This window comes from Heloderma suspectum, chromosome 4 (assembly GCF_057233095.1).
Source record: "Heloderma suspectum isolate Gila_16-S chromosome 4, 16-S_ref, whole genome shotgun sequence".
NCBI classification, from domain to species: Eukaryota; Metazoa; Chordata; class Lepidosauria; order Squamata; family Helodermatidae; genus Heloderma; species Heloderma suspectum.
In genome coordinates, this window is record NC_139461.1 from 140,420,198 (window position 1) to 140,432,760 (window position 12,563).

The window sequence follows — 12,563 nt, forward strand, 5'->3', positions numbered from 1 at the left end:
CTGTGTTGACTGGTACATTAAAGTCTACTCTCCCTTCATTTATTTCCCTCCTTCCTTTTTGTTTTGAGTTGACTCCAAACCCCTGTGCAGCACAAGGTTCTGCTGGCAATGTAATGCTTCATTTTATGTGCTGAGCGATCAGGGCTCCTTAAGTGACAGCTTAATTACATTGACTGCTTAGCTTTTCATGCTTGGACCACGTCCAACTTGAAAAGAGTAAGGAGAGTAATCTTTTGATCTTACACCTGTGACATAATTTTCCTTTACTTCTCTGGCTCAGAATTGCTGCTCTTGTAAATCTGTTGCTTACTGTGCTGCTGTTTTGTGCCCGTCCACAACTGTTCATGTACAGGAAAGGGTGCTAAATGAATAAATTAACTAGCTAAAGGAATAAATCTGTACTTAAAAATGAACTATAAATTTTTTCACTGCAGCTTTTAGTTGATTAACCACTTAGATTAATAGACAGGAAGATATCTTTGATTAGGTGACATAATATCTTGTGCTTTATCAAGAGTCAAATCAGGCCTTTCCTGATTTGACTTTTGGTAGTCTCTCCCCATATTTTGATCCTATCCTGTATTCCAAGGTCTGTTTTATGTCAGAGGAGGAAAGAATATTAGACAGACATAATATAATAATCCCTTCAGAGACAATGCTGGTCTTCATTTTAGATATCGACAATCTGTTCATGATATTTTGGGACTTACTCCTCTCTTTTTTCAAGAGGAATTTAGAGTCTGGATTAAACTATGCTCCAGTGTCCTTGGCTAATGCATAATGATGACAAACAATAAGTTTTGTATGCAGATACCACAGTTGGTATTGCACATATATCACTAGAGATTACTGCATTTGTCAAACCAACTGATATATAAGCAGCATGACAATTATGTGGTCCCAATCTAGCTCTAGTTGTAGATATGGACACCAGATGTGGATCCACATCTCCCTTGAAAGACATCTCTAGCCAGTACAACGGGGTCTGGATGGGGATGCGCACCTGAATGTACATGTGTTCCCCTATCAACTATGCAGACAGACGACTGCTTAAATACTCCAGTCTGCCTTGTTGGATATCTGACTTTTAGGCTTAAGGTCTATCAAATCCTTCCAAATATTTTCTTTCTTCCTTCTATGTTGATCAAAAGTGTTACTTTTTCCCTGTTTTCCTTACACCTTGGTTGATACAGTGGTAATCAAATTTATCCACAATCCCTCTCCAAAATACTTTAGCAGCCCCTGGATGAGGGGTAAGTGTTCACTTCCCCCTGTTTCCCTGTGCTCAACCAACCTGTTCTCTCTGTCACTGAGGCAGAAGGGTTTTGGAGATGGCTCCAGATATCTGCAGTGCCACTTTTTTATCTCTTAAGTACCACCACCTAGGCGATCCATACTCTTCTGCCCCAATGCCAGATTAAGTCAGTCAGCTGTGGTGGCATTTAGGCATGCAAAAAAGCTGAGGGGGGTGAGTAAAGAACTTAGAGGCTTGTTTGGAAGAACCCCTCCATGCCCATGGCCAACTTGTAGAGGGGTGTCGTATTCTACAGTCTTCCTAGCAAGACAGCTTGGACCTGGAGGACGATTCTGTCACTGGTCTTTGTGCTTGTGAGAGTCGGGGCAGCTGGGGGATGCTGATAGCCCCTCCCCCCCCCGAGACCTCTGCCAGAAGTGATGACCAACTCAAGGAGGCTGTGGCATTGGAAGAACCCCCTGCTTCAAGCCCCCACGATCACCACCAAGCCCCCAGGAAAAATGGCAGCAGTGTATCTTGACAAAAGCAGTGCAGTGCCCATCTGGCAGTGCATCAGATATCCCAGACTCCTACTCATGAGGTGGAAGCATGCTCTGGATCACACCCTAAAGACAAGCCAGGAAGGTGTGGGGCAACAGCATCCCTTATAAAGCTGCTCCGTTGGAGTGTACCCCTTGCTAAAGCAGTATCTTTCTTACCGTACCTTCTGCTGGATGGCTCCCCTGCTAACAGGACTTCCTGACCCTTGAACCACAGGGCTGCTTCTAGTATGGCAGGAATTGACTTTCATGGCAGGAACAGGCCAATGGGGCAATGAAGTCTCACCTGATGGCCTCACTCCCAGCCATTGTGTGCCACCAAGCCGCATCCAGTTCATGGTGAGGTACCCCTTTCTGACATTTTGCCAGCCCTGTGAATGTCAGAGCAGGAAGAGGGAACTCTTCTGAACAGCCTTCTGGAATGTGGTGAATGGAGGGAAAGGCCTATAATCCTCCCACTCCCAAAAAAGCACCCTGCCTGTGAAATTTCAATAGCCATTTGCTTGTCAAGATCAATTACACCGAGTTCCTAAAGGCACAGCAAAGGGCTCATTGCCCTCCTGGCAGCCTATGCAACACCGTAGGCCTCAATGTGCATGCAGAGGTGCCTAGTGAGCAGCTGAAAAATTGGGATGTGCTCAAATCTGGCAAAAGTATGGACTTTTCAGGATGGGCTTTGCTGCTGCTGTTGTTTTCATTACCACATCGGTTTTTATAATGTGAGTGTTATTGTTGTATACTGCGGGGGGGGGGGGGGGCTGGGATCCTTCCCTGAAAGGCAGCCAAGAAATATTTTAAATAAAATTTAAAAAAACTAGAATTCAAAAAGTATTCTGGAAGCGGGTTGGGGATTTAAAAAGTCTCAGTCTGCTGAATCTTGTTCCAGAGCAGAAGTGGGATGGTCTGCCCGTTTGTACTGTCACCCCACCCTATCCCAAGATTCTCAAATCCTCAAGCCTATATTACTTCTGTTTGTCATACTTACCATCACCTGCTTTAGCTCTACATTATTCTAAATGGTTGTGATTCAAAGACCACAGCTTCTGTCATGGTCTCATTGGCTTCAGTGGGATTACAGTAATAGTATTATTACTATTATTACTATTATTGCTATTATTATATTTATTTATATCCCACCTTTTTCCCAGTACTGGGACACAAGGTGGCTTACAAAAATTAAAACATATACAGTTAAAACATATGAAAATATACAAAAGTTAAAATATAAATTAAACAATGATATAATTAAAATTATATTAAAACATTAAAACAGCATTTTAAAACAACACTTTAGCAGCTTGCCCCCAGGTTCCAACTATGTCCCAAAGGCCTGCTGGAACAAGAATGTTTTAGTCTTCCTCCGGAAACACATCAAGGAGGGAGCCATCCTAGTCTCCCTGGGAAGGGTGTTCCACAGCTGTGGGGCAGCCACCGAGAAGGCCTTCTCCCGGGTTCCCACCAAATGTGCCAGTGACAGTGGTGGGACTGAGAGAAGGGCCTCCCCAGAAGATCTCAGTACACGGGCAGGTTCATAAGGGAGGATACGGTTTTTCAGATAACCTGGACCAGAGCCGCAATACAGCATCACCATGTTGAAATATTATGCTGTCTGCGGTTCTGCAACTCATCAACCGTCTTTCCCGGTGAGAAGCAGTAAGTTTGGTGGATGGGTGAGTCGGTATGTAAGGATTAAGTTGACTCCATTTTTAAAGGGGAAATGACTGAAGGATCCTGGGCTGGAGAAGCCATAACAGCACATTTGCTGCACCCAAAAGAAGAGAAGGAATGAATGAACAAAGGATGGTTTATGCAGTCATCATTAACGCTTATTACTTATTAAGCTCTTAGCAGGATGCAAGCCCTGCCTGCAAGCTCAGATCCAGCTAAGCCAAACAGCGCACAGCCATAGATGGTGGCTCGCTAAGTGCTTGACGCGCTTCCTGCTGTCCTGGGCAGGCAGCAAAAATAGACATATATCAAGCCCCTGCTGGGTCGCCATGCAATGGCTGGTGGATTGCATTCTGCAAGACAGACCTTTCTAGAAGGCTTACATTAAAATGATCCTGACTCTGCAAGGGGCTGGAAGTCCCTAAAAAAAGTCAATTCCGTGATTCTGCAAGGTAGACAAAAGGCTGTATTTTACTTAAATATCCAATGTGTTTTATCTAAATCTACTTCTACATAAGTAAAGATGAAAACATGTAGATAAAACAAATTGGATGTTTCAGTAAAATACAGCCTTTTGTCTACCTTGCAGAATACTGGTGCTCCACTGTTTCTCATTGTCTTGTCCCTAAATGCCTATACTTTTGAAATTGTTACTAAATTGCTCACTGTGACAAAAGTAAAGCTCATTTCCAGTTCCCATTTAACACCTGTGGTGGGGTTTTTTCTTCTCCTCTTGACTTTTATATGCAGCCAGGGCTTGTGATCAATCACCATGCTGACCATACCTTGAGTAGTTTTTGTCAGTGGCAGTCTGGGCTCATGGGAAAGGATGGCAGTCGCCACGACCATGCAATTTTACTTACCGGTGTCGATATCTGTTCCTGGAAAAATGAGCCATGTGATACCTTGGGTGAGTCCTTCCTGGCCCCTGCACCTTGGCAAAATTGATGGATCTGTGTACTGTTAACTTCTTCAGATTGGCACATACGTGCCAATTCGCATAGTTCTGGTTGTTTGATTTACATAATGGGATTGAGGGCCTGTTTGCTCTACCAATCCAGTCTGGAGGGGAGGGCGGCTTGTCCTTTTAGATAACACCCCCTCGATGGTATCAAAAGCTGCCGAGAGGTCCAGGAGAACTAATAGAGTTGTACTCCCCCACATCCAGCTTCTGGCGTAGCTCATCCACCAAGCTGACCAATGCAGTCTCAGTCCCATATCCCAGCCGGAAGCTTGACTGAAAGTCCGGATAATCAGTTTCATTCAGATGCATCTGCAGTTCAAATGCCACCACCTTTTCAATCACCTTCACCAAGTCACATTTGCGACTGGCCATTTTCTCTTCGAAACACCCTTTACTGTAGGCAAGACTGAGAGGAAAGGACTTGCCCAAGGCCAGCTTGATGGCTGAGCAGGGATTTTTGAGCCAAAGCTTTCCCAGTTGAAGTCCAGTACTCTCTGTCCAATACTCTCTGCACCACATCACATCGGCTTCCAGTGTATCCCAATTTGGGCTCCTCAGGGCAGGAGGATACAAACATGATAAATATCCGAACAAAGCACAACAGCCTCATGCCATCAGCCTGTCAAAAGGAATTTTTGTGCTATGGGAGGAAGCATCTTTTTTTGTCACTCAGTATAATAGATGTGTCCAGGACTTCCAGTCAGACAGTGGTGGCATGTATGGGGCAGTGGGGAGGGGAGCAGGAATCCAGTTGTGCACTGAGATACAAAAATGCAGAGGAGCCTCATTTATGTTATGCTGGCACCAACAAAATACTTGGCAAAAACAGCTGTTACCTGTGCATTTTGAAGCCAGCAAACTCCACTTTTGGATTTGGGAGTTTTGTTTTCGATTTGTTAAAATGCCATTCTCAAGGACATTTTCCCTCTTTTCCTATCTTTTCCATTTAATTGACTAGGATTTGCGCCAATAAGTGGAATGTGCAGTAAATATCGTAGCTGCACAGTTAATGAAGATACTGGACTCGGACTGGCTTTTACAATTGCACATGAGTCTGGACATAAGTAAGTTTGCATGCATAACTTTGGAGAGAGAAATGCGTTTGCGAATCCTTCATATCAACAAGTGAATTTGCCCATTGGGGAGAATTATTCAGAGGGAATTTTCTAAAAGGGCCCCAGAAAATTATTGCAAGATCGAAAGTGTTTCCAAAAGTACATCAAGATTTTAAAATCCAGAACACTGGTCAGTGCTGCAGAGATTCCTCTTAATTCTTTTGCAAATCAGAGTGCTCGCATTAAAAGGCAGTATTTATAAAGACAGAATACAAATGATTGTTTTGCCTCTTACAGCTTTGGCATGGTCCATGATGGAGAGGGAAATATGTGCAAAAAGTCTGAAGGTAACATCATGTCGCCCACACTGGCAGGACACAACGGGGTCTTCTCGTGGTCCGCTTGTAGTCGTCAGTATCTCTACAAATTTCTAAGGTATGCATACTGAGCAAGTGATTGTATGCAAGTGAAATGGCTTCATCCCTGAAAATGTTACTTTGGCTTCCCTTCTGAGAACAGGAAATGTCATGATTTAAGCTGCCTGTGGCTCAGTATACCAGAACAAATAGAGAACATTCACAGATCGCAATCAAGGCTTGCTCCAGAAGGTGGAGAGGTTAGGCATTTGCTATGGCCCCAAGACTGCAAAGGGCCCACCACCTCTGCAGTGCTATAATTCTCTATTTTCATGGGTCACCCAGGAAAGTCAGAGACAATATGAGAGAATTCTTGGTTTTCACATTCTTCTTTCTTCAGGATTCTGGGGGTCCACTTAAGATGGTTTGATGAAACTCTGATAAAAGGAAATTTAACCCTTTCTGAAAACAACAGCTTGGGACAACCTTTCCAGTCTGGACTGGACTGGAAAAGTTGTCCAAAGCAAAAAAATTTCAATAAGCATTACATTTCCCATGATAAAGAGTTTCCACAGACTCCTTGGGAACCATATCTATTTGTGCAGTTGTCTTATTCTTGGGTTTTTTTCTACAGCTGTTCTTGATCCTCTCTATTGTGCATTCACTCAAGATGCTTTGCCCAAGCCACACACCCCCCACCCCGGTCCTAAATCTGGCAGTAATCCTAGTCAATCCCAGTGGTTCTTCTGCTTGCCACAGGATAATTCTCTCTATAGCAGGCCATTTGCACAGTCAAGAGCAAGATGGCTTAGCCATGGCTTCCTGTGTGATGAGCTGTGTGTTGAGGGATCCCCTTGTGAATAAACACCAGAAGACAGGCTTTGACGTGAATCCCTGTACTGCCCAGTCAGACTATTTTTTTATTATTAAATTTATTAATTGCCCATCTGGCTGGTCACCCAGCCACTCTGGGCGATGTACAACATACAATAAAAACAGTTTAAAACAATAAAATTCTACAATAAAAACATTTTCTAAAATACCCTAACCCACCCCAAATGCCTGCCTGAACAGCCACGTTTTTAATGAATGACGGAAGCTCATTAAAGAGGGGGCATGACGGAGTTCCCTAGGGAGGGAGTTCCACAGAGTGGGGGCCACCACAGAAAAGGCCCTCTCCCTCGTCCCCACCAGTCTAGCTGTCCTGGCTGATGGGACAGAGAGAAGGCCATCCGAGGCTGATCTTGTTAAGCGGCCTGTCTGGTGCTGCTGGAGGCGCTCCTTAAGATAGGCTGGGCCGGAACCATATAGGGTTTTAAAGGTCAAAACCAACACCTTGAATTTGGCCCGGAAAACAACTGGTAACCAGTGCAACTCCTTCAGCACTGGAGTGATGTGATCTCGCCGGCGGCTGCCTTTAATCAGGCGAGCTGCCGCGTTCTGTACCAGCTGCAGTTTCCGAACCGTCTTCAAGGGTAACCCCACGTAGAGCGCATTACAGTAGTCTAAACGAGAGGAGACCAGGGCATGTACTACCGATGGGAGCAGATGGTCGGGAAGGAAGGGGCGCAGCCGCCATATCAGATGGAGTTGATACAGCGCTGTCCGGCTCACAGCTGACACCTGAGCCTCCATGGACAGCTGGGAGTCCAAAATGACCCCCAGGCTGCAGACCTGGTCTTTCAAGGGTAGCCATACCCCATTCAACACCAGGTCAACATCCCCCAGCCTCCTCTTGTCTCCCACCAAAAGTACCTCGGTCTTGTCAGGGTTCAGCTTCAGCCTATTCCTCCCCATCCAGCCACTCACCGTCTCCAGACATTTGGACAGGGATTCTACGGCCAACCTTGGTGAAGATTTAAACGAGAGGTAGAGCTGCGTGTCATCCTTATATTGATGACACTGCACCCCAAACCTCCTGATGATAGCCCCCAGTGGCTTCACATAGATGTTAAATAGCATCGGGGAAAGGATGGAACCCTGTGGCACCCCACAAGTAAGTGGCCATGGGTCCGAAACCTCCTCTCCCAGTGCTACCCTCTGGTACCTGCCGGAGAGGAAGGACCGGAACCACCGCAATACGGTGTCCCCAATGCCCAACCCCTCCAGGCGGTCCAGGAGGATACTGTGGTCAACGGTATCGAAAGCTGCTGAGAGGTCGAGGAGAACAAGGAAGGAGCATTCACCCCTATCCAGAGCCCTCCTCATATCATCTACCAAGGCGACCAAGGCCGTTTCTGTCCCATGCCCAGGCCTGAAGCCCGACTGAAATGGGTCTAAGATTGAGGAACTGTGTAGCAGATTATGGATTTTCTGTTAAACAACTTCAGGAGTACACCTAAAAATGTACTCCTAAAAATAAACATGGCACATACATGTACCATGCAGTGCTAGTCAGAGAGCTGTCATTGGTTGTAGCCCCCTTGCTCAGTGTATGTTTGGTGGCAAACCCAGGCTTGGCTCTGTATAATGTGTGAAATGGCTGTTGATTAATCAGTTGTTTTCCTCTGTTCACGCATTTGGATGGAGAGCCCACAGCTGTTCTGTTAGTGTGTTCGAGGAACGTGTGAGGGGGGTCATGAAGCTGAGCATACTAGCTTTGCCCCGTCACCTTCCTCATCACCTTCCACGTATTGACAGCGTGCATCTACAGTAGGCAGCCTTTTTCAGCCACATAGACTCCACACGCGATGTATAGACATTTTATCATCACAACAACCCTGTTGGACCCAAGGTGACCTTCATGGCTAAGGGAAAATTTGACCTTGGGTTTCTCCAGTCCTACTCTAACCCACTCAGCACTACACCACACTGGCTCTCACTGATAAATGACTATGCATTTCATAATGGGAGCTTCCAGCACTCGTAAATGAAGACAGCAAGTACCCAGTGAGCAAGCTTGCTGTAGGAGCAATGCTGGTATTTTCGAGCTGTCTTGTTTTTCTATCATTTGTAAGACTGGCGTTGTGTTACAGATGTTAAGTAGCATTACACGAAATCCTGCTGTTAGCTGTGCTGTGCTAAATTACTTTCAACCACACTAATAGCATTGACCATGTTACCCTATCGTTTCCTATATTAATAGGAAAATATCTCATCCCATTTAGTGATGCCTGTGTAAATAAAATAAAATCTTTATTTTAGAACTGCAAGTTAATGCTAGAGACATCAGCTCATGTGTCTGACATCCCCAAGATGTGTTAATTTTGTTTTTCAGCTGCACAAAATTGAAGACAACTCGATGTAAGGTCAATGACTGGTATTATTTAATCCAAATGGAAAGTTGTGGAACATCAGCCATTGCCAGATTTTTTTAAAACTGAAGGTGATGTTCGTTGCTGTGCTAGGCAAAGTTTAGCCCTCGGCATGTTCTCAGCCAGTAACATTATATATGCTGAGGCTCTGACAGATTTTTTTTTTTAAGCCAATCATGCAAATTTGAGCACTGCTTTCAATGGACAGTTACAATGTACCTCCATTTGGGAGGACTTGGTATGTCCTCCAGACTTTGAGTCTGGTGTGTGAATGAGGATATTACTAGTTTCATTGCTTCATGGTAGAGTGTAGTTTGACTCAAGGCTTTGTAACCATTGTATTAATTTAGAACCAAGACATCGAGTTCAAAAGTCTGGGGCAGCTTTCCTCAACCTGGTGCCTTCCAGTTGTGTTGGACATCAACTCCCATCATTCCCAGGCAGCTGGGTGTTGTAGTCCATGACATCTGGTTGGCACCAGGATGAGGGCAGTTGATCTAGGGGTTACTTTCTTTTTGTTAAAGTTACAGTCACCCAGAAAACCTGGGACCCCACTCTGTACGTGTGCGTAAATTCTTCCTCTCTTGCATGCCTGAAGATGTAACAAAAAGGGATACATTTATTTTAATGCAGGTAAAGGAGCCCATGAAAACTGGGTGTTTTATCAGACACAAGCAATGACACCATGCAAGTCCAAGGAAAATTTACCCCAAAATCAATGATGACACCTCTTAGCTTCTACTCACACTTCTTCCGGGGCACAGTTGTTCTCAAATGTTCTGTGCAAACCATTTCTAGGGTAATCTCCAAGACAAGAGCATTGCTTGGGCAGGATGTGCTTAGACTGGCACGTGTAGTTTGCTCTTCAGTGATGTTCTTATGGCCTGGAAGCCACTGGCCTCCTCAGTAGAACAGGGGCCTGCATAGCATCTCAGCTCAAGCAGTGATATACCGGCAGCAGTAGGTCCTTTTTCCTTCAGGAGCCAGATCCAGGGGCTGGCCTGCACAGATGTCTGCAGCAATAGCTTTGTCACCTCGCATAAAGTCAGCTCACAGTTCTTTAGCAGCTGTACTATCTCCTGGCCTTCCACCATAGAGAGACCTAGTTTTTTCTACCACGGGGAGTGCTGTAAAAACATCTTCCACCTGTGCCTCTTCAAAACTTGTCCAGGAGGGTTGTAACCTAAAGCTGTCTTGTTTCACAACTGGCTAGCTTCAGCACAGGGCCTTTTTAAAACTGCATTTGACATCTCCAGAGATACCTTGTTTGGGTTTCTTGTAGCTCAGCCCAGTCCTTGTGTCTTGCTGATCAGCCGAAGCCTGTGCATGAGTACAAATACCCAGAGAAGCTTCCAGGAGAGCTGTATGATGCAGCCACTCAGTGCAAGTGGCAGTTTGGAGAGAAAGCCAAGCTGTGCATGATGGACTTTAAGAAGGTAAGAAGCTGGATTTTTAAAATTCGTTTTTATCCTGCCCCCAGTCCAAGTGGCTCAGGACAATGCACACGAATTATAAACACCACCACCACCCATTTTATCTTCCCAACAGCTCTGTATGGTAGGTTAGGCTGAGAGATAGTGACTCACTCCATGTCACCAAGATATGAGCCTGGATTTGAACCCTGGTCTCTTCAGTCCAAGGCTGGCTGGGAATGATGGGTGTTGTAATCCAACACATTTGGAGGGCACCAGGTTGGGCAAAGCTGCTCTAGCCAAAGCACCACTCTGGCTCTCATACTTTTGTAGAATTAGTTATGGAAGACCTGTGTCTTCTGTGGGAAGATGTTGTACTGCCGTTTAATACTAATCTTTGTATGAGCAAGGCAGTGACGAACACCTTGCAAAATCAGTGATTCCATGGGCATTTTTAATCTGCAATTACCATTTTTAGCACAGCTTTAAGTATCACGACTGTCTCCAAAGAACCCTGGGAACTGTCATTATGCGGGTGCCAAAAAGGCTCTGCTAGAAACCCCTAGACCCATTCACTGAACTAGAGTTCCCAGGGTTCCTTGTGGGGGGGGGATGACTGTTCAACCAGATTAGACTAATGTAGGGATGTTGAGAGTAATCAAGTAGAGGTGCTCACCTGGGGCAACATCCCTGCTCCATTTCTGAGAGCAGAATTGAGACAGGCGGCAGAGCCCATCTTGTGCGGGTTGCCCGCCTTGATGCTGCTCTCGCACACATTCCTGTCACCCTGGCCTCAAGGGGTCAATGCTGATCTTAAGGCCAGGATGGGAGAGAGTGGCGCTCTCATTGGCCTCACGCCCTGTGCTGCTTTCTAAACTGAAAAAGTTGCCGCCAGTGTCCTTTTCGGCCCGGGATCATGGAGGGTGAACTACAACTCCTTTGATGCCTGGCAGAATATGGCACTGGTGGTAGATTGCCCATTTAGTAGAGCATCCATGCCCGTGAAAGAAACATGATGGTTCTTTTCTTAAAGACCCTGGCACTTAGCAGTCAGCCGTTCCCAGTGACCAAGATGACCAAATCTCTAAGTTCACGCTTAAGGTTCTCCCAGTATTATTTTTATCTCTTGTATACATGTTCACACTGTCTGCATTAAAAGTCAGTACGCTAACGCTGGTTTAAATTGCCCGTTGAGTCAGTCATTTATTAAGATTTATTTATTTACAACTTTTCTATACTGCTCCATATCTAAAGTAGATTCTGGAGTGGTGAACATAAAAGGTAAAGCAATAAAAAGATTAAAACACCATATTAAAATTCTTTTAAAAACATGAATAAAAACATAGCTGGTCAGTTAAGGAATTCTTCCTGGAAAAGAGCGCTTTTCAGGAGGTGCCAGAAGCAGCACAATGCTGGCACCTGCCTGACCTCCAGAGATAGGAAGTTTGAAAGAAAGGAGGCCACCACATTCTTTGGGTGGACTCCAATCGGATCATAGGTCCATGTGGAACCACCATGCCCTGTGATGACCTCAGTGACCAGGCAGGTTGGTAAGGAAGAAGGTGCTCTCTCAGGTATCCTGTTCCCCAGTTGTTTAGGGCTTTGTACACTGGTACCAAAACCTTAAACCTAACCCAGTATTGAATAGGATGTGTAAGATTAATATGGCAGTCTTCAAACTAGCTACCAGGACAGCTTACAAACACAATAAAACAACTAATACATAAAAAAATAAGCTAAAAGTGGCAGAATACTTATATACAAGCCAGAATAAAAAAGACCAACAAAAGTTCAAAAGCTGGAGGGCGGGAAGAGAGACCTTCGCTTGGTGCTGGAAAGACATCAGAGATATCAGCCACCTCTGGAGAGAGCACTCCAAAGCTGGGGTGCCAACACTGAAAACACCCTTTCCCAGAAACCATCTGCTGTACCTCAGATGGCGGAGTAATCTAGAGAAGAGCTACTTGGCTTCTCTTTAACCATTTAATAGATTGGTATGCTGATCTTAAATACATGGACATAAACCCCATTATTTTAGAGAAATTTACCTCCACATAGTA

At 45.0% G+C, this 12,563-nt stretch overlaps 1 protein-coding gene across 1 annotated transcript in view; it reads left to right on the forward strand.

The window, feature by feature from the left end:
• The window catches only part of ADAMTS16 (ADAM metallopeptidase with thrombospondin type 1 motif 16), a 108,853-nt gene that overhangs the window by 30,754 nt on the left and 65,536 nt on the right, over positions 1–12,563 (forward strand). Inside the window, exons 7-10 of the mRNA XM_084848157.1 lie at positions 4,213–4,372; positions 5,385–5,490; positions 5,779–5,916; positions 10,374–10,527. Coding sequence (XP_084704283.1) covers positions 4,213–4,372; positions 5,385–5,490; positions 5,779–5,916; positions 10,374–10,527 — 558 coding nt within the window. The remainder of the gene's footprint in view (positions 1–4,212; positions 4,373–5,384; positions 5,491–5,778; positions 5,917–10,373; positions 10,528–12,563) is intronic.